Genomic DNA, 19,715 nt, shown 5'->3' with positions numbered 1-19,715 from the left:
TTGGTATTTTTTCCCATGGGAGGCGGAACAACCTTGAGGTGGTGTCGATTTCGATGCCTAAGAACCATATCTTTGTTGTGGGGCCTATGTTTTTGGTTGGGCATAATGGGACTCCAAACCGACGGAAGATGTTTGTGAATTCGTTGAGTAAGGGGTAGCAAAAGTGGATGACCAATCGCCACGGCCCGCGGAGGGGCCACCACAGTCAGTGAATCCTTCCTTATTAAGTATAGAGTCTACCAATACTTTGGGCGTAGTAGCCCAGCTGCAAAGCAAGCTGCACCGCCTGTGTATCTAATAAGAATTTTTTACTGCATCTAACCCAGCCAATCATTTGATAGTATTGCTAGTAGCAGAGTCGCATGGGCTCTAAACCTTGCATAGCCTGGGAATTTTTTGAGATGTCTAAGGATGACCCAAATCATGTTATCTGTAACATTTGTCACCAAAAGCTAAGTAGAGGCCAAAAAAACAATAGTTTGAGTACTTTATGCTTGAACCGTCACATGGATATGAAGCATAAGTTGCAGTGCGAAGCTGACTGTGCTACAATGCGGCCTAGCAGGCCGGTCCAACCACCATCTGCCCCTCCTGTGTCATCCTGGGGAGACTAAAAGCTTTAGGATTTTGGAAAATCACCTCACCAACCATTTTAAGCAACTCTGGGACAATTGATGCCACTTAAGTGGTGTCTGTGCCACAATTTTGGAAAAAATGGAGACTCTTTTTGGAATCACCTTGCTGTGTTTTACATGACGTTGGCATCGTCAATTCCAGGTGGGTCGGGTCTCTACCCCCCTTTTAACCGTAAGAAAGTACATACACTATGGCTTGGGGTAACACAGATGGTTGAGTCTGCAGAGCTGTTTACTCATACTATAGCCTGGGAATCAGAGGTCTGCTGCAAAGCTTCAGTGTCTGCTAGTCAGTGGAGTAGCCACCGCCTGTAGATCTAATTACAAATTTTTAACTGTATCTAGCCCAGGCAATACTTTGGGCCTAGTAGCAGTGTCTGCTAGTCAGCGGATTATCCCAGCTGTTAAGCAAGCTACACCACTTGTAGTTTGGACACTTAATTTTTTCAAAGGAAATGCTTCGGGCCCCCAGGACACTCCGTGAAGAGCATCGGGGGAGGCACCCCAAGGCACAGGGGCTGGGACTGGCGGTAGGACGCCTTGCGGTGGACCGCCAAGCTCGATCCTTATAAAAGCTTTTTAACTGCAGCAGCTTTAGTGGACACGACTGGAGCTGGAACTCTTTCTTTATTTATAAAAGTACAAAAACACAAAAACAAAACACAAATACAAACCACAAATACAAACATTATACAAGAAACACCAAAAACCCCAGCAAGACAAGCCCAAATCCAAAATTATACAGAGTCCAGCAAACTAACACATGACACTTGACACTAAACACAAGACACAAAACATCCTCGTTTTTCCAAAAGACCCCCCCAGCAAGGGAAGACCTTCCGTACCTACCAGCCAGGCCACGCCCTAAAGCGCACAAGACCCCTAACATCCGCAACATTCATGCCTGCACATTCACACCTAACCCCAAAAAGGAAAACTAAATAACTGGCCCACCGCCCAAAATAAGAGATGTGTCACCCGGCCAAAACTAACACTCTACACACACAATTTTATTTATTTTTTTTTCCTTTCCCCCACCACCATTTTTAAACACCCAAGGTCCCACGAAAGTCTGTGGCCTCTTAACACCAACAAGGTCCCACGAAAGTTTGTGGCCATATACACGCAAAAAGGGTCCTTTTTCCCGCATCCCTCAGGACGTCCTTTTACAAAACACCCCTTCCCCCTCCCCCCCTGAAATCTCCCACCCAACCTAAAACTACCCACGCGCAATACACATAAATAAATATACATACAATACACATATTCATACTATACACAACATAACAAGTCTGTTTTAACAATCTACTTAGCTGTGACATAATACAAACTAACCACAAAAAATCAACCATAAATCAAAAATCAGACCCAAGTTCAGTGCTTGCAAGCCCTATATTCCGATTCTGATACCGCAAAACAAAAACCTTCAATGTGAGGGGAGCAGCCCACCACCAGGGAACTGGAGACTACAGAGGCTCTCACCCTAATCTAACACACAACACCCTGTCCCTCCCTATTAAAGAAAAAGAAAACCATGTCCCTACCGCCCTACCAATCTTTCCCTACCTGTCCCTACCTGTCCCTCACTGACCCTCACTACCAACCGAATACTAACTATCCCTTAAGACTGTCCCTATCTGTCCCTCTCTGACCCTACACAACTATCTGACCCTACAAATAAATATAAAATATATAGAAAGGGACTAAACTAACCCTATCACAGACACACATACCCTAACTCTCCATAGGGCACATTAAATGAGAACCCCCTCCATAGAAGGGAAGCCCTCCCTGCACCCAGCCTCTCATACTCCAGCGAGCGCACTTTTGCCAGGTCACCCAGGATGTTCCTAATCACCTCTTCCCGGGGGAGGGCTTTCTGCTGGGTGGACACTAAACACCGTGATTTCCACGTGTAAAACCTAGTCACTAAGCTAACTAAGAAAACAGTGCCCCGATCTCGGCCACCAAGGGACCTGAATGCCCCATAGGCCCACTCCGCATAGGAAAGGCCTGCCAGCCTGGACCAGCCAATGGAAGCACCCACCCTACTGTAGACCTCTGTATTAAAGGGACACCGAAGCAGGAAGTGCTCCATGCTCTCGAGCATGCCGCCACACTCCTCGCGGGGACAATACCGGTTATCAGAGTTCCTGTACTTCAGGTTGTCCCTCATACAGTTTCCCATGGAAGCAGCGCCAAGCCAAGTCCCAAAACTCCAAGGGGATCCGCTTAGAGTTCAATAACCCAAGCCCTACCTCCAGATCTCGGCTCGGGCAATCCTTGAGTGCCAGGGGCTTCTGAAAGTGGGTCAACAGGACCCTATTGCCAAGTAACCTCCTTGACAAGGTTCTGATCTCCCACACTCCCAGACCCCACCGGCGAATCACCTTCAGAACCGGGGTAGCATAAGCCGGAAGATGCCCATGAGGCGTTCGAAGGTCCTTCACCTGCCCTCCTGTCTCCCATTCCTGGAAGAAAGGCCGAAACCACCCCCTACGGGAGAATATCCACGGAGGAGCCCTCTCTAACCAGAGGTTGGCGATGTTTGCCTTAATAAAGGTGTTTACTAGGAACACCACTGGGTTGACCATACCCAACCCTCCTAGTCTCCTAGTGCGGTACATGACCTTCCTCTTGATTAGGTTCAGCCTATTCCCCCATAATAGTTGGAAGAACAGGCTGTAGACCCGTGTCCAAAGAGGCTCTGGCAAGATGCAGACGCTGCCCAGATATATTAATAAAGGGAGCAAATAACCCTTGGCCAGGCTAACCCTTTCCATCAGGGTCAAGGACCAACCCTTCCACTGATCCACCTTCTGGGCGGCGATCTTAAGTCTGCCCTCTCAATTTTGCTGGGGATAGTCCCCCGGGCCAAAACTGATGCCTAAAATTTTTGCTGTGGCCTGAGGCCCTGGAAGGGCGTCCGGGAGATCAAAACTAGGATCTCCCCCTCCCAGCCAGAGACTCTCACACTTATCCCGGTTGATCATGTACCCGGATGCCACCGAGTAGCGCTCAACCTCAGACATGACCCAATCTACCTCCCCCCTCGAGGATAAAAAAAGGGAAACATCATCTGCGTATGCCACTACCCTCAAGGTGGCCTCTGGCTCCGCCTGTTCCATCCTGACTCCCACCAACGCTCCACGTTCCACCCTCCTTAGAAGTGGGTCGATCGCGAACACGTATAACAGTGGGCTCAGAGGACAGCCCTGGCGGACACCAGAATTCACCTCAAAAGGATGTCTGAGGAGGAGCCCGAGTCACCCCTCCTCTTTAAAGATACCGAGGTGTCCATGCCCGCCCCTCCAGCATCGGACACCTCCTTCCCAGCACTGGTTTCCTCACCTCTGGACCCCGGCCAGTTCCAGCCCCCCCCCCCCAGGGGCAACCGACTCCCCCGGGGGACGGACCCTGCCGCCCTATGAAGGCACCTCAGATGTTGTAGTCACCATAGTGGTCGGGGGGGGGGCTTTAGATTTTTTTTACCCTTTTCCTGTTCTTTTTCCTCCGACTACTGGTACGTTTGTCACCCGATTTTTTTTTTTTTTGCTGCTCCACCATCCTCAGCCACAGCCACTTCCATACCCACACCATCCCCATTTGTATCCACGGTCACCCCACTCGCCCTGCTCCCACTCCCATGCGCTCTGGGGTCAACGTTTTTCTTTTTCTGGGTGCACTTTCTGGGCACAGTTTCACCACCGTCCACATTATCAGTGACAGTACTGCCACCTGCTGGTGGCGTCTTCCCTGCCGGGGGGTTCTGCACACTCAGTGCTGCTGGCCCTTTAAGTACCACACTGCATGGTTTAAGTAGGGCAGCACTATTGCTCCCAGTATGCCTGGAGCTTCCTGTCTTACAGGCAGGAAGACAGCGAGGCGTAGCTCCTCCCCCTGCACCAACCAGCCCTGCTGCAGCCCTTTTGGAGACCTGCACTGCCGGAGCTCCTGCCCCAGGTAAGCCCCCAGACACAGGGGACCCCGACACACAGGCACCTGTATTCACCACGGCTGCAGCCCCCCCCCCACTGGCACTGACCGCAGCTGCGGTCTCTGCTGCTCCAGGAGCAGCCACCGGCGTCGGCGCTAAGCCCCACCCCTGGGCGTGGCCACACCCACATGGGCGGACCCGACCCAGGAAGCCACGCCCCCAGCGCCCAGCAGCACAGTACTGCTCACTGTGGCCACTCCCACATGGGCGGGGAATGCCAGGGAGGCCACGCCCCCCCGAAAACGGCAGTGACGGGACCCCCAAAGCCGACCCGGAGCCGGGTCTACTCTCAGGGGTCCCCGGTCCAGCGGCACCAATTCCCGGAGGCACAGCACCCCCCACCGTCACTCCCTTGGCCACAAAGAGCTTGGCCACAGCAACTCCAGCGGCCGGCCCCAGGCTAGGCCACTCCCCCTCGGCGTCCACTGGTGGCGGATCCCCCAGCACCGACCCATTACTGGGCCCCTGCGCCGCGGGCCCCGACTTCGCCATGGACCCCGACTTCGCCACAGACCCCGACAGGGGAGCAGGCCCCACCACCTTCCTTTTACGAACCGGCTTTGCCGGAGTCGCCGGCCCAGCACTTTTTGCCCTGCCAGATGCCTTACCGGGTGCCTGAGTCCCCAAAAGCGATCCAGATTTTTTAACAGATCTGTGAGTGAGGGACGCAGACACTTTCCCAGCACACGCCGCCGGAGATGCGGCCCCGGCTGCCGGTGTGCCGCCAGCAGTGCAGATGGCAGCGGCAGTTACGCTCGCCGCCCCCCGCACCCCAGCAGGCACACTAGGTGCCGGCCAGCCCCCTCTCTCACAGGTGACCCAGCCTGAGCACCACCATGGTTTTTGCCCGCCGCCGGGCCGCCCTCCGTGCCATGCTCCATGTCAGACACATCCGACACACCACCTTCATTACTGCAAACAGGCGGCGCTCTGCGTGCCATGGCCTATAGTCTCCCCGCTCCCTCGCTGCGGACCCACAACAGGGCCCGAGCTGGGGTGGGTAGCGGGTGCTGCACAACGGGACCGGGGGGGCCCCAGAGGGGGACAAACACAAATTTATGTGCAACAGATGTTATTTTTTTTTTCCTTGCCGTCTTTGCTTTCCTCTTCATACCCCTCCCGGTTGCCTCTTCCTCTCAGATCTCATCCCCGAACATCAGCTGATTAAAACGTACCGGGGACTCGATCTGCTTCATGACGAGGCCGCCCCCCTCACTGCTGCTACTACCACCCTCCTCATCCTCCCCCTCGCTCCCGCTGCCCTCTGAAGGGCTAGAATCAGACGGGAGAGCCACCTGCTATGCGATGCCTGGAGATCACTTACCAGGCCACCAGATGGCGGGTAGGGCGTGACTTCCTCCTCACAGTCCTCTTCCTCCTCCTCATCCTCCACTGCCACCATCTGGCTGGAGCTCCGCGACCCCTCCAGAGATCCACCGGCCATGGCTCTGAACCGGTCATCATTCACGAGTTTTTCTCGGAGTGGCCCGCTGCCGGCCAGGATGGTACACCGCCGATTCTCCACCTCCTCAATGGTTTTCTTGATCTTCCTGACCGTGGCGGATAGCTCAGGCTTCTTGCTGCTAGAGGCCCTGTCGGACCTCTCCTGAACTACCCTCAACTCCCCCCAGAGGGATTTTAGCTTCCTAGAGGCGTCCTCATACTCGCAGAGGTGAGCATGAATGCGGGAGCCATAGCTGATTGTGGACTCCTTCGCCACCTTGGTGCCCCAATCAAGGGGCACCGCTGCAGCACCCCTGCTCGTACTCGGCCTACCTCCGGGGGGAGGAGCCGCCGCGGCCGTGGCCTCGGGGGTCCCTCTGGTCTTCATGCTGGACCCCCTGCCTTTTCTGGACCTGGTCATCCCGGCCGGGATGGTATTCCCCCCGCCGGCTTGGACCGGGGGGCAGGAGCCTGCTTTCCTGGGAAGGGGGCAGACAAAAAGTCCCAGATGGAAAAGCAAAACCTCCCTTCCCAGGAGCTCTCTCCACACCCCAAACACAGCAGCACACGGCAGGCTCCGCCTCTTCCTCTTCCTGCTACCGCGGCTGCTGGCATGAGACTTGCCCTCCAATAGATCCTTGTAAAAGGATTTAAAGTGTACTCATTCAAATTACAGAGCTTAGACCTGCCTCCACCACGGGGGGGCTCGACCCACCAGCGGACAGGCACCAGTATTGGGAGAGGGGGGCTGGCCATCAGGGTCCACCACAGCTCTGGCACAAACCCGGCGACACGGAGGTCGCACAGGCAGGAACGGACTGGCCGTGTCGGCTTCTCACTTTTTTGGTTTTAGAAGGGCATGACATGCCTATATCTGTGTCTCCCCCTCCTTTTACTCCTCCACCTCTCTTTTCGCATGACTATATGTACTTGTCACTTTTCCATGTGTTAGTTGTGTCTTCTGAGCAGTTTGTCAGGTTTTGGACACCTTTGAAGGTGTTTTCTATGTGTTTTTGTTTGCCTGCCATTGGTTTTAACGGTGTTCGGCGAACATACGGGTGTTCGATGAACCAAGCCGAACCCGAACACTACGGGGGTGGCTCAACACTATTTATCACTCTCCTGGTTTTGGTTTACACATACTGACCAAATACTGATAGTGGGGTAGTAGCCTAATAATGCAACTCACAGAAACCAATAAATATTGCTAGGGGAATACACATCAGGCCTGTGCCATTATTATTATTTATTTATATACCGTCATTGATTCCATGGTGCTGTACACTAGAAGGGGTTACATACCAGATACAGACTTCACTTACAGTAAACAAACTAACAATGATAGACTGGTACAGGGGGAAGAGGACCCTTACATTCTACAGGAATGGGGCGGAGACAGTAGGTTGAGGGGTTGTAGTAGCTCCGGTGTTGTTGAGGTGACAGCAGGTAAAATCATGGCAGGCTGTAAGCTTGTTTGAAGAGATGGGTTTTCAGGTTCTGTCTGAAGGGTCCAAGTGTGGCGGATAAACGAACGTGTTGAGGCACAGAATTCCATAGGACGGGGAATATTCGGGAGAAATCTTGGAGGCGATTGCGTGAGGAACGAATAAGTGTGGAGGGGAGAAGGAGGTCTTGGGAGGACCAGAGATTACGTGAGGGAATATATCAGGAGATTAGTTCAGAGATGTATGGAGGAGAAAGGTTATGGATGGCTTTGTAGGTCAGTGTTATTAGTTTGAACTGGATACGCTGGGCAATTGGGAGCCAGTGAAGGGATTTGCAAAGGGAGGTAGCAGAGGAGTAGCGAGGCGAGAGATGGACTAGTCGCGCAGCAGAGTTAAGGATGGACTGGAGAGGTGCAAGAGTGTTAGCAGGTAGGCCACAGAGGAGGATGTTGCAGTAGTCGAGGTGGGATATGATGAGGTCATGCACAAGCAGTTTAGTAGATTTAGGGTTGAGGAAAGGACAGATTCTGGAAATATTTTTGAGCTGGAGGCGACAAGAGGTGGCGAGAGCTTGGTTGTGTGGTTTGAAGGACAGGGCAGAGTCAAGGGTTACTCCGAGGCCGCGGATTGTCAGTACAGGGGAAAGAGTGATGTCATTTATTGTGATAGAAAGATCAGGTGGGAAAGATATGCGAGATGGGGGAAAGATGATGAGTTCAGTTTTGTCCACATTGATATTGAGGAAGCGGGAGGAGAAGGAGGATATGGCTGCTAGAGGTACTGGAAGCCATGGGATTTTCTGAGCTGTCCTAGTCCAAGGGTATAGATAGAAGAGTAGGGGTCCTAGGACAGAGCCTTGAGGGACTCCAACAAAGAGGGGGCAGGGTGAGGAGGTAGTGTGGGAGTGGGAGACGCTAAATGTGCGGTTAGAAAGGTATGAGGAGATCCAAGATAGGTTTTTGATGCCAAAGGAAGAGAGGAACTGTAGTAGGAGGCAGCGGTCAACTGTATCGAAAGCAGAGTACAGGTGAAGGAGTACAGAGAATTGTCTGTTAGCTTTGGCTGTAAGTAAGTCATTGGTAATTTTGGTAAGGGCAGTTTCGTTGGAATGGTGGGGGCGGAAGCCGGATTGTCGGTTGTCAAAGAGAGAGTTAGATGAGAAGTGGGAGGAAAGTTCAGCGTGAATGTGTGGCTTTAATTCTCACTTAAAAGACTAGTTCACACCGAACTGTAATTGGAACTACATTAAGAAAGTGGAGTCTATTATATATGTTATGCTTCATTGCTGAGAAAACATTTTCTAGTTAATTAGAATTCCTTCCTCCCCCAATACCTCCTCAGCAGTTCAGTTGGATGAAGTCCACAGAACAGAGGAATCAGCTATTCTTCTAATCAGATCTTATTGAAAAGACATGCCAAGACTCGTGTCTCTTGTTTGCAAACTCTGTCAAACAGTCACAATGTATTTATCCAACATAATAAATCTTAAGTGTATCGAAGGTAAACAGTTACACTTAATAGATTGTGGTCTCAGATTCAGCTGATGAAACGTCTATCGAAGTTTTCCAACCGAGCCGTCAGTTATGTGAAAATTGTCATGTACATCACACCTATAATATGCACTCTCAGCATATGCTTCCTACGCTTAAAGCATGCTCACTTTTCCTTCTCAACAGTAGTTACCGAAAGACAGAAAAGTGCTTACTTCACGGGAGGACGAACTATGTTTGATATATTTGGAGCCTAGAAAATGGGGAGGGTGGCGTTACACTGACAGCTCCATAACTACTTCTATGATCCCATTATATATTAAAAAAGTTGTCCACTACTTTTACATTGATGCCCAATACTCTTTTCGATCATCCAAATGCTCTCTAGCAAACTTCAGACGGGCCCGGACATGTAATGGCTCAAGCAGGGGGACACGTCAGGCACTGCAGGATCTGAGTCCCTGGCGGCGTAGTGTGTTACTGATGGTAGACTGTGTAACGTTGGTCCCAGCTCTCTGCAGGTCATTCACTAGGTCCCCACGTGTGGTTCTGGGATTTTTGCTCACCGTTCTTGAGATCACTTTGACCCCGCGGGGTGAGATCTTGTGTGGAGCCCCAGATGGAGGGAGATTATCAGTGGCCTTGTATGTCTTCCATTTTCTAATTATTGCTCCCACAGTTGATTTCTTCACATCAACCTGCTTGCCTATTGCAGATTCAGACTTCCCAGCCTGGTGCAGGACTACAATTTTGTTTCTGGTGTCCTTCGACAGCTCTTTGGTCTTCACCATAGTGGAGTTTGGAGTGTGACTGTTTGAGGTTGCGGACAGGTGTCTTTTATACTGATAAGTTCAAACAGGTGCCAGTACTACAGGTAATGAGTGGAGGACAGAGGAGCCTCTTAAAGAAGAAGTTACAGGTCTGTGAGAGCCAGAAATCTTGTTTGTTTGTAATTGACCAAATACTTATTTTCTCTGAAGTCGGCACACAGCTTCACAGGATCAATGCATTGAGGGAAGAATCCGGGTGAATGTGTGAGGTTTGTATAGTGCTTATAAGTCATGTTAAGTGGGCCGACTAGTGTGGGGACACCAATGCCCCATCAACTAGTCAAAGGCCTCATTTATATATCATAAACAGACTTTAGAAATACTTTTTCTAAAGATCTATTTGTTTGTGTGTAATGTAATAAAGGGACTGTTAAGCAGGGTATTTAGCTATGCAGATGCAACGAGAAGCCGAGATATCTCTGAAGAATCCATGCAGAAGGTCACATCGGTGGAGAAAAAATGCCATCTGCTAGTCAGGCGAAATAAGAAGGAACCAATTTTTAGCAGAAGATTTGCAGGGGGAGCAGGTTTGGGTGCTGCTCACCAAACGACAGGAAGATTTGAAGCCAGGGTAGAGAGCGGAACAGACGCGCTCCAGGGATGTTGCCGAGGCCACCGTGAAAGGCCTTAGCAGGAAGTCTAAGCCACCAAGGTGTTGGTCACTGCCTGGCAAGGCCCGGATTCCGCTCAGGAGAACTCAGAGTTCTGCCTGCGCTGGTCAGGGCCAGGATCTGTGCCATACATTAGTTAAGCCTCAGAGACCAGACGTCGCTTGTCAAGAGCCGAGGCCTAGTCCTTTCAGCCCCAGCCCCAAAAGTCGAGGAGACTGCAACAGGCGAGGCGCGATTGCAGAAGGACAGCGTGCGTGAGCAGGGTCATCACTTCCATCTATCTTCTACGGTACTGGGGCCTGCTGGGAATAGGATTACAGGTTGGGAGAGGGCCGGTTGGTACATGGGGCTCAATGGGCTTTGATAGACTATGTCAGAAAGAGACTTGGGGCATAGCGGGAAAACCCGGTGACTCCCGCTAGGGACAGAGCTGCAGAAGGAACTTGCGTTTTGACTCCCACGAATGGACGCACCACCTTTGTTAAGGGAACATTAACGTTATCTAGTGAAAGACTTTATTTGACATTCCAAGCTTATTGTTATTTGTTTCATTGTTGATTTGCTTTATTATCATTAATTGTTCAGAGTTACTTTAACTTCACTGTAAAATTACTACTGCATTTAAATATAATTATATTGATGACTGACTCTCTTTACCTTGTGTTATCTGTGCGTTGCATCCAGACACCTGCATTACACAGACACAACTGTTGATGGCTCTGAGGACACAGGGGATCTGATAGGTTCCCTTTAATCAATAGGTCATTTCTGGTGTTAACTTTTCTCTGATGCTTGAAGCAGAAGCCTCCTCTTTGCAGTGAGGTAAAAAGTTTGTTTGGCCTTGCCTACTTAACTAATTTTGCCACCAGTGGAACAAATCAGCTTTGTTCTCTGCTGGATTTCTACAAGACTGTTTCTGGGGCAAGCAGAAAATCCTGCAGACCCACAAACAATGAAGCAAAGATTATCACTGGTTTACGTTTCACCTTATTATCTAAGTTAATTCCTTTAAATTGTATCACAGCCCTTTAGGTGACTGATAAGTGGTAAAAGAGTAATTTTTCTCTAAGGTTATGGGCACGTGACTCCCTTTTTAGCCGGATTTTCGCTTTGAAAAGCTCCTGAAAAACTAACTAAATACTCAAAAGAAAGAACATAAGAATTTCCATGCAAAAATGACTGGCTGTTCCTATGTTCAATCTTTTAAGTGTCTTTCAATTGCTTGAATTTTTCAAAGACACTAGGTGGTTAAAAGAAGTGACCTGATCGTTCTTGTGTGGATTCCATTCTGAAGACACTCTATACTTTATATGAAAAGTCAATTGGAAGGCTCAAAAGATGACGGTGTGGTTTTTTTTTGTATTGTTTTACCAGTGTTTTTACTTCAATAACTGCTAACAGTTTCTTCATTGTTGATTGAGTAATAAAAATGTCTGAAAATATCAAGCACAAAAGGCACCACAAAAATGCTGGAAAAATGCTCACAAAAACCACCAGAGGTCAAAAACATCGAAAAAGTACTCAGACAACATAAAAAATGGTAAAACTAACACTTCCGAATAAAAAAGGTAATGTTTCCTGAAGCATCTTCCTCTTAAAAATTTCCATGGGTTCACGAAAGACGCCATGTGCACATACCCTAAGTAGGGGCGTAATGACTAGTGTTGAGCAAGCACTAAAATGCTCGGGTGCTCGAAGCTCGGGCCAAGCTCACAGTGATACTCGGGTGCTCGACCCGAGTAATGAGCCCAATGTTAGTCTATGGGAGACCCGAGCATTTTTGCGGCAGCACCCCCCAGCATTCTGTAGAAAGCCTAAAAAGTGCCCAAAACGATAGTGACAGTGCTCAAATGACATGGGGACAGCATGGGGATCGCCCCAGGAAGCATTTCTGACCCCCAGGTCACTGCTGTCAACAACGTGATCAGAGGTATTAAGCCAATTTTACGGGCTCATAAAAAAACATACAAAAACGAAACTGAAACTGCTTTCCTGTGAAATATGTTAAGGAACTTCCTTTCCAGGGTAAAGACTTGTGTATAAGGTAAAATAAATAACCAAAAACAAAAATACTCCTCCACACCTTGGGCCATGTTCACAAGTAGCATTTTTTATGCGTTTTTGCACTTTTGTATTGCTTTCAACCGTGACAAATGCATTCACTGGGAAATGTCATTTTAACATTTTACAACCTTATCTGGCCATGTGCTGTGTGACACATGCATACAGTGCTGAAAAGACATGGGAACAGCATGGGGAAGACCCCTGGAAACATCTCTGACACCCAGGTCACTGCCTAAAAGTGTGCCCATCAGAAGTGATCCTTGCCGCATCAGAAGATGCATACTTGCAACTATTCCCGAGCAAGTCCTTGTCTATCTGGGATGGATATTAGTCCTCAGAAGGATTGTTTGTTTGATTTTGCAGGCTTTAGAGACTGTACACTACCTATTTCGCAGTATAAATCTCTCCCTAGCTCAGCACCACTCTCCCTACACTGTCTGATCCGGAGCGACTGTGTCCAAGATGGCGGCGCCCGGTTTTAAATACTCGAGGTGACGCTGTGCGGCCAGCCAATCACTGTAATGCCCACAACCAACATGGCTGCGGCATTACAGTGACTGGCTGGCAATCCCTGCATGTTCATTGGCTCTGTAAAGAGCGCCAAACATGCAAGGCGGAGACCCGAGCTCCCGCCCGAGTAACCCGAAAATGATCGGTGCTCGCCGAACATCCCGAGTAGTGAGATGCTTGGGCGAGTACCGAGCAGTGTGGAGCATGCTCGCTCAACACTAGTAATGACCTCTGGTATAATGCACACGTTGAGTATTTGCAGCAGACATTTCTGCACCAAAAACATGTCCGTAGGCAGGGAAAACACTATGTAAAATGCATGCATTTTTTTCCCATTCGTTTGAACAGGTCAAAAACATTGCAAAAACGCTGGAAGGTTATGTGCATGCGTCAGTATTTGCAACAGAAGGATCTGCTGCAAATGGTAGAGTTTTGGCAGGAAGAACACTGGGTAAAATACATGCATTTTAGCCAAGTTTTTTTTGTTTTGATGCAAATGCAACGACGGGACACAGCCTATATCAGAGTCATCTCCATGCTCCTCTGAAATTCTGCTATACCTGAACTGAGCCCAAACGATATGCGGATCCACTCATATAATCCCCACGGTGTGATGAATACTGTCAAGGGTCTACTGGACTCTTCGACAAACCCTTGGTGGTATGCCTTACCCTGATCGAGGACAGAGAACCAGGTGCTTCCTGATAGGCTATCCAGCATATCTTCAATCTTTGGTATAGGGTGTTGATCAGGTACTGACTTTCGGTATAGTTCCCGGTAATCACAACAGAGTCTCAACGTACCGTCCTTCCTAACACAGACAATAGGAGAGGAATAAGACAACTTCGCCTTTTGGACTCAACCTCTGTTGATGAGATCTTGTAAATATTCTTTCACTTCACGATGTAATGGTTTTGGCACAGACATGTAACTTCTGGTTACTGGGGTCGTGTCTTTCAAATTGATTTTCGAATGCAACGACGGGATACAGCCTATATCAGAGTCATCTTTGGAGAACGCATGACACTCTTCTCTCAGCATCTGTTTTGCTACCGCTAGATCTTCAGCACACAAGTGTTGCAGGGGTACTGGGAGATCCCAGGACCCCGAGGTGGGTTGCTCAATTTCTTCCCATGGGCAATTCCTGTTCCTTGGTGGGGAGACTGAATTCACTGTAGACCCCTGGGCTGGTCTCACAATGGCTGGATATACCGTTTTAGTGGCTTCGATGTGACCTAACACAGTCTTTGGTCTTTCGTGTTTCGTAGTATTCATCACCGGTACTGTCACTTGAGCAAACCCACCAGTAGAAATCGTAAGCACAGTCTCACCTTGAACCAGGCATTCTGGAAGTTCTGAGGAGTCTTTTGGCACGAACAGTCTTTTCTGGACTTTTCTTCCCGGTTCTACCCGGACTCCACACCTCACCCCCACCATTTGGTTTGCAGGGATGATGGTTGGGCGCAAGCCTACCTTGACTTCTTTTAGGTCTGTGTATTCTGTGCTTTCTTTACTCTATGAATCACGTTTTCCGCCACGGCGTTGGATATGGCGAGCGATGTGGAGATTGCATCCACCACCAACGCCCCTGTATTGTGTTTCGTGATGACCTCACTGATTACATTATTACCCTGGATAGGATCCTCTGCCATGTTCTGATCACTGGTCACAAGAAAAGGTACCAAAAGCTCAATGGTGCTGCTGTTCTTCGTGGCCCTGAGTTGGAAAGTCACTTCCACCCAGCCTATGAAAGGGATTTCGGTCTGGTTGACGGCTTTGCCGTGGAATTCCTCTGGTCCCAAGAGTTCTTTTAGTGACTGAAGGCAAGTGTGTGGCAGGTAGCGCCTTCTCCATTCTTCATTTAAAAGGTTCGCTTGGACTCCTGTGTCCCACAGTGCTTTTACCAGGAGTCCATCTAGCTGGCACTGAATATAGCACCTTTCACCGATTAGGCTGCCAAGGCTATCTTTACTGACCGAGGAATCCCAGGAGTACATCATTTGACCTCCGCATTGGGCATCAAGTAACTGATGCCCCTATCTACCTTGAAGCTGTTGTAGATGGGAATACACTTGGGGATAATACTGACGCAGCCGTTTTACCTCATGCAAACGGCATGGATTTATATAGTGTGACCTTAAAGAATGTTTAAAAATAAAAAAATTAATCTATACTTGCCTTCCGATGGCCCCCGGAGTCTTGCTTTGCTCCGTTCTCCCTTGCTGGCAGCTCGCGGTACACTGCACTGAAGGACCTGCCGTCACATGACTATGACGTTGACGCACCCAGGGGATGGGGACGACTCGGCGCCCGGGCCTTGTTGTTGGCTTTGGGGGATGCCGCGGTGGCCGGCTCCCGGGGCCGTACCCTGGGGTCACTCTTAAAAAGGGAAGGAATGGGGGAAAGGTGTATGGGAAAAGGGGAAATTGTTCGTGACGCCACCTGTGGTGTCTGGTGAGGATCACCAGCGCTGCTACAGTTCTCTGAGGCCGGTGATCAGGCAGCTTAGTTGGTGCGGCTCCCCACAAGTGGAGCGGGGCCTCAGGGCAGCGTAGGAGAAGGGATGCAGGACAGAGGGGACCCAGCCGGGTCAGAGGAAGAATAGGCACACTCACAACAGTTCACTTCAGTACCTTTACTGGTGCTGTTTCAGGCACGATCCAGGGCACTGTAGGGTGAAGGGTGCATATCGGGACTCTCCCCAGTGAGCGGGTGTGGCCTCCTGTTTCTTGCCTTTTCCTGATAAGTTTATGACCTGCCTGGAGCTAGGCCTAACTTGGTCTCTGTCTTGCACCGGCTGACCTGGTGGTAGGGCATTCTGTTGGAGATCACACTCCCTGGTCTCTTGGGCCTCAGTGACTCCTGACCCTGGTATGCCAGTCAGTTTTTGGTGTTCCTGGGACATGTAGTTCGCCAGGGGTTCCGGTTGTTTCTGCTGGGCCTTAGGGATCCCTGCAGACGCGGACCCGGTGTCCGGTAAATGGTTGTGGGGTGAGCTGGCTAAGCTCCTCTGCCCCCTATGTAGCTCGCTTACTCCACTTGCCTTCGGCCACGCTCGGGGCCCTCACTAGGCTTCACACTGGCAGTAGGCCACGCTACTCTTCACCGCTCTTACGGCGTCGGCACGCCTTAGACTGACTAACCTGAGCTCCCTGAGTCTGGGCTGGACTGACTTTCTCACTGGCTGCAGCAGACTGGCTGCATACTCCAGGCTGTAGATTCCAGACTGACTAGACTCTCTCCCAGACTGAACTGCCTAGCTCCACTTTCCCTTCTTATATCCCTATCCTGGCTCCCTCTGGTGGTCTGAGGTGGAAGGTGGAGGTGTGTGAATGCTATGAGGGCCTCTTGTGGAGGAATCCGTCCATGCACCCCTCTGTGATCTGTGGCACCAATGTGCAGCAGGGCGCCACAATGTCAGCGCAGGTCCTTCAGTCCATCGCGAGCTGCCGGCAAGCGAAGACAAGCACACCGAGGGCCATCAGAAGGTAAATATAATATTTATTTTTTATTTTATTCTTTTATTTACAGGTTCTATGGTACCTGGGTCCGGAGGAGAGTCTCCTGTCCTCCACACCCGGGTACCATCCGCACATTGAAACGCATGGAATGCGCATCTACATATGCAGTGATGCGTAATCGAAGCGATTCAATGTAAGTCAATGGCCGCGAAAACGCAGCACTTCCGCAAAATAATTGGTAGTGCTGTGTTTTTTTCCGCAATGATAACCAGCAGAGGAAATTTCCGCAGCATGTGCACAGCACATGCTGATTATCATTGGGGACCATGGCAGGCCTTCTACCAAGCGTTTTTAAGCGTTTCTGCAGCGTTTTTGCTGCTGCGGAAATGCTTAAACGCATTGTGGGCACACAGCCTTAAGGTGATTTGTGGCGTTAGAGAGGACTGTCTCCCTGATTTATCTAACCTGAGCAGGTTAAAGGTCCTGTCTGAGTCTATTACCCGTTTAGAGGTTTTGGTCGATTCCTGAAGGGCTGTTAGGGCTTTGGTTCCAACCACCGTGTCTTTGTGCTACACAAAAAAGGTGAACGGATGGACTGTACATGCCTGGTTCCCACCTTGAAGCATGGAGAAGGAGGTGTGATGGTGTGGGGGTGCTTTGCTGGAGACACTGTTGGGGATTTATTCAAGATTGAAGGCATACTGAACCAGCATGGCTATCACAGCATCTTGCAGCGGCATGCTATTCCATCCGGTTTGCGTTTAGTTGGACCATCATTTATTTTTCAACAGGACAATGACCCCAAACACACCTCCAGGCTGTGTAAGGGCTATTTGACCAAGAAGGAGAGTGATGGGGTGCTACGCCAGATGACCTGGCCTCCAGTCACCAGACCTGAACCCAATTGAGATGGTTTGGGGTGAGCTGGACCGCAGAGTGAAGGCAAAAGGGCCAACAAGGGCGAAGCATCTCTGGGAACTCCTTCAAGATTGTTGGAAAACCATTTCCGGTGACTACCTCTTGAAGCTCATCATGAGAATTCCAAGAGTGTGCAAAGCAGTCATCAAAGCAAAAGGTGGCTACTTTGAAGAACCTAGAATATAAGACATATTTTCAGTTGTTTCACACTTTTTTGTTAAGTATATAATTCCACATGTGTTAATTCATAGTTTTGATGCCTTCAGTGTGAATGTACAATTTTCATAGTTATGAAAATACAGAAAAATCTTTAAATGAAAAGGTGTGTCCAAAATTTTGGTCTGTACTGTATGTGTAATTCTAAACAGCTGTGACTAGTCGTACAGGTCCCCAATGGCTTATCCACACCCGCTGTCCTGGAGCGATAGATCTCAAGGGAGCAGGCAGGAAGAAGCCACCGGGAACAACCTATCCGACCAGTCTCCCGTGCGGGTATGAAACTATTTTTTTCTCTGAAATACTGCAGCATTTGAGAGTCATACGTACCTGACTGAGATCATACAGCCAGTGAATTTGTTTATACCCTGTTCATCATCAGTGTTTTGGATCTGAGTTCCATCAGTGTTTGGTCAGTGTGGTCAGTCTTACTATCAGTATTTCTTCAGTGATTTTCACATATGGAAAAATAAATTGAAAAGCTTCTTCAGTGTTAATCACTGATGGCATCTTTGCGCTGTCAGTGATTTTCACACACCCAAAGACTTGTACTATTGATCAATAAGGAATATTTCTTGATGACATATGAATAGCTTCATAGATTATAATAAATACATGTTCTATCTGGAAAAAAAACGCTGTACATGTACAGTATATGAAAAACAGATGTCTGAATGAAGCCTTACTTATTATGTATCCTTTTGTTTAACTAAGAAAGAGTAAAATGTTACTAAATGAATACTTCAATTATTTCATCAAGTATAACCTGATGTGCATTTCTAATACATGTTTACATTTATACCATGTGTTTTATTAACCAGGAAATGAAGAATTACAAAAAAGATGGCAGGAAGCTGAAGACACCACAGCTTGCACAACCTTTACTCTTGCTGAACAGCAGCAGTGTTCTGAAGCCTCTTGCAGGTAGCTGGTAATTTGCTAGTTGCTAGTACTTTGAAAAAGTATTCTTACCCTGTTACTTTTTCACATTTTTTCACATTACACCCACAAATTTAAATGTATTTTATTGGGATTTTTTGTAATCTACCAACACAAATTAGCAAGTACTTGTGAAGTGTAAAGGAAATGATACATGGTTTTCTAAATATTGTAAAAATATAAATCTGGAAATTGTGATGTGCATTTCAAACCCCCTGACTAAATTCTTTATAGGACCACCTTTCGCTACAATTCCTGCTTGAAGTCTTTCGGGGTATGTCTCTACCAGATTTGCAGATTTAAAGTCTGACATTTTTGCCCATTCTTCTTAGCCACTAGCTGTAGCTCAGTGAGATTGGACTGAGGCATCTATGCAGGTCCAGCGTCACCACCAGGCTCCTTGGGCAAGTACCGGGGCCCTGGACAAACGGAGGGTCCACTCGTCGGGGACACATAACGCCATGGGGCCATGAGTTGGGGGACCCGGTGGCACCAGGCTGATCCCCCCCCACATCGTTGTTTCAAATACTCACCTCTCCTCGTTCCCCACAGCTCCGGTATCTTCATTATCTTCTGACTCTCTGTGACGTCTCAGCGCAGAGGGCGCGATGACATCACTACAGCGCGACCTCTGTGCCAAGCAATGCAGTGAGCTGAGGAGACCGGAGATGCGGGGAACTGAGAGAGATGAGTATTTGATTATTTATTTTTTTATGTATGCAGCATTATATGGGGACCACTATACTGTATGGAGCAATATATGAGGCCCATTATACTGTATGGGGTAATATATGGGGCCATTATACTGTACGGAGCAATACATGGGCCCCATTATACCGTATAGAGCAATATATGGGGCCATTATACTGTATGGAGTAGTGATGAGCGAGTATATTCTGTTAACCCTTTCGCCGAGTATGCTCGGGCCGAGCTCCGAGTAGTTACAGCTGCTTGGTGATATGGTTGAATCGCTCCTGTGTGCATGATTTGCGACTGTTTGACAGCTTTATTACATGTGAGGAATGTGTAAGAAATAGACATTCCTGCCATGTAATAAAACTGTCAAACAGTCGCAAATCACCCACACGGGAGCGATTTAACCTCATCACCGAGCAGCTGTAAATACTCAGAGCTCGGCCCGAGCATACTCGGCGAA

General features: G+C 48.9%; 1 protein-coding gene across 2 annotated transcripts in view; it reads left to right on the top strand.

The window, feature by feature from the left end:
• Nucleotides 1–19,715, top strand: part of LOC141170067 (uncharacterized) — a 392,196-nt gene that overhangs the window by 112,540 nt on the left and 259,941 nt on the right. For both annotated transcript variants that reach the window (XM_073655139.1, XM_073655138.1), the window contains exon 3: nt 18,442–18,544. In XM_073655139.1, coding sequence (XP_073511240.1) covers nt 18,442–18,544 — 103 coding nt within the window. The remainder of the gene's footprint in view (nt 1–18,441; nt 18,545–19,715) is intronic.

This window comes from Phyllobates terribilis, unplaced genomic scaffold, assembly GCF_046119375.1.
Source record: "Phyllobates terribilis strain yellow unplaced genomic scaffold, ASM4611937v1 Scaffold_1__5_contigs__length_1240528914, whole genome shotgun sequence".
In the NCBI taxonomy this organism is placed as follows: domain Eukaryota; kingdom Metazoa; phylum Chordata; class Amphibia; order Anura; family Dendrobatidae; genus Phyllobates; species Phyllobates terribilis.
Note: the sequence above shows the minus strand (reverse complement) of the source record. Positions and strands in the feature narration are given on the sequence as shown.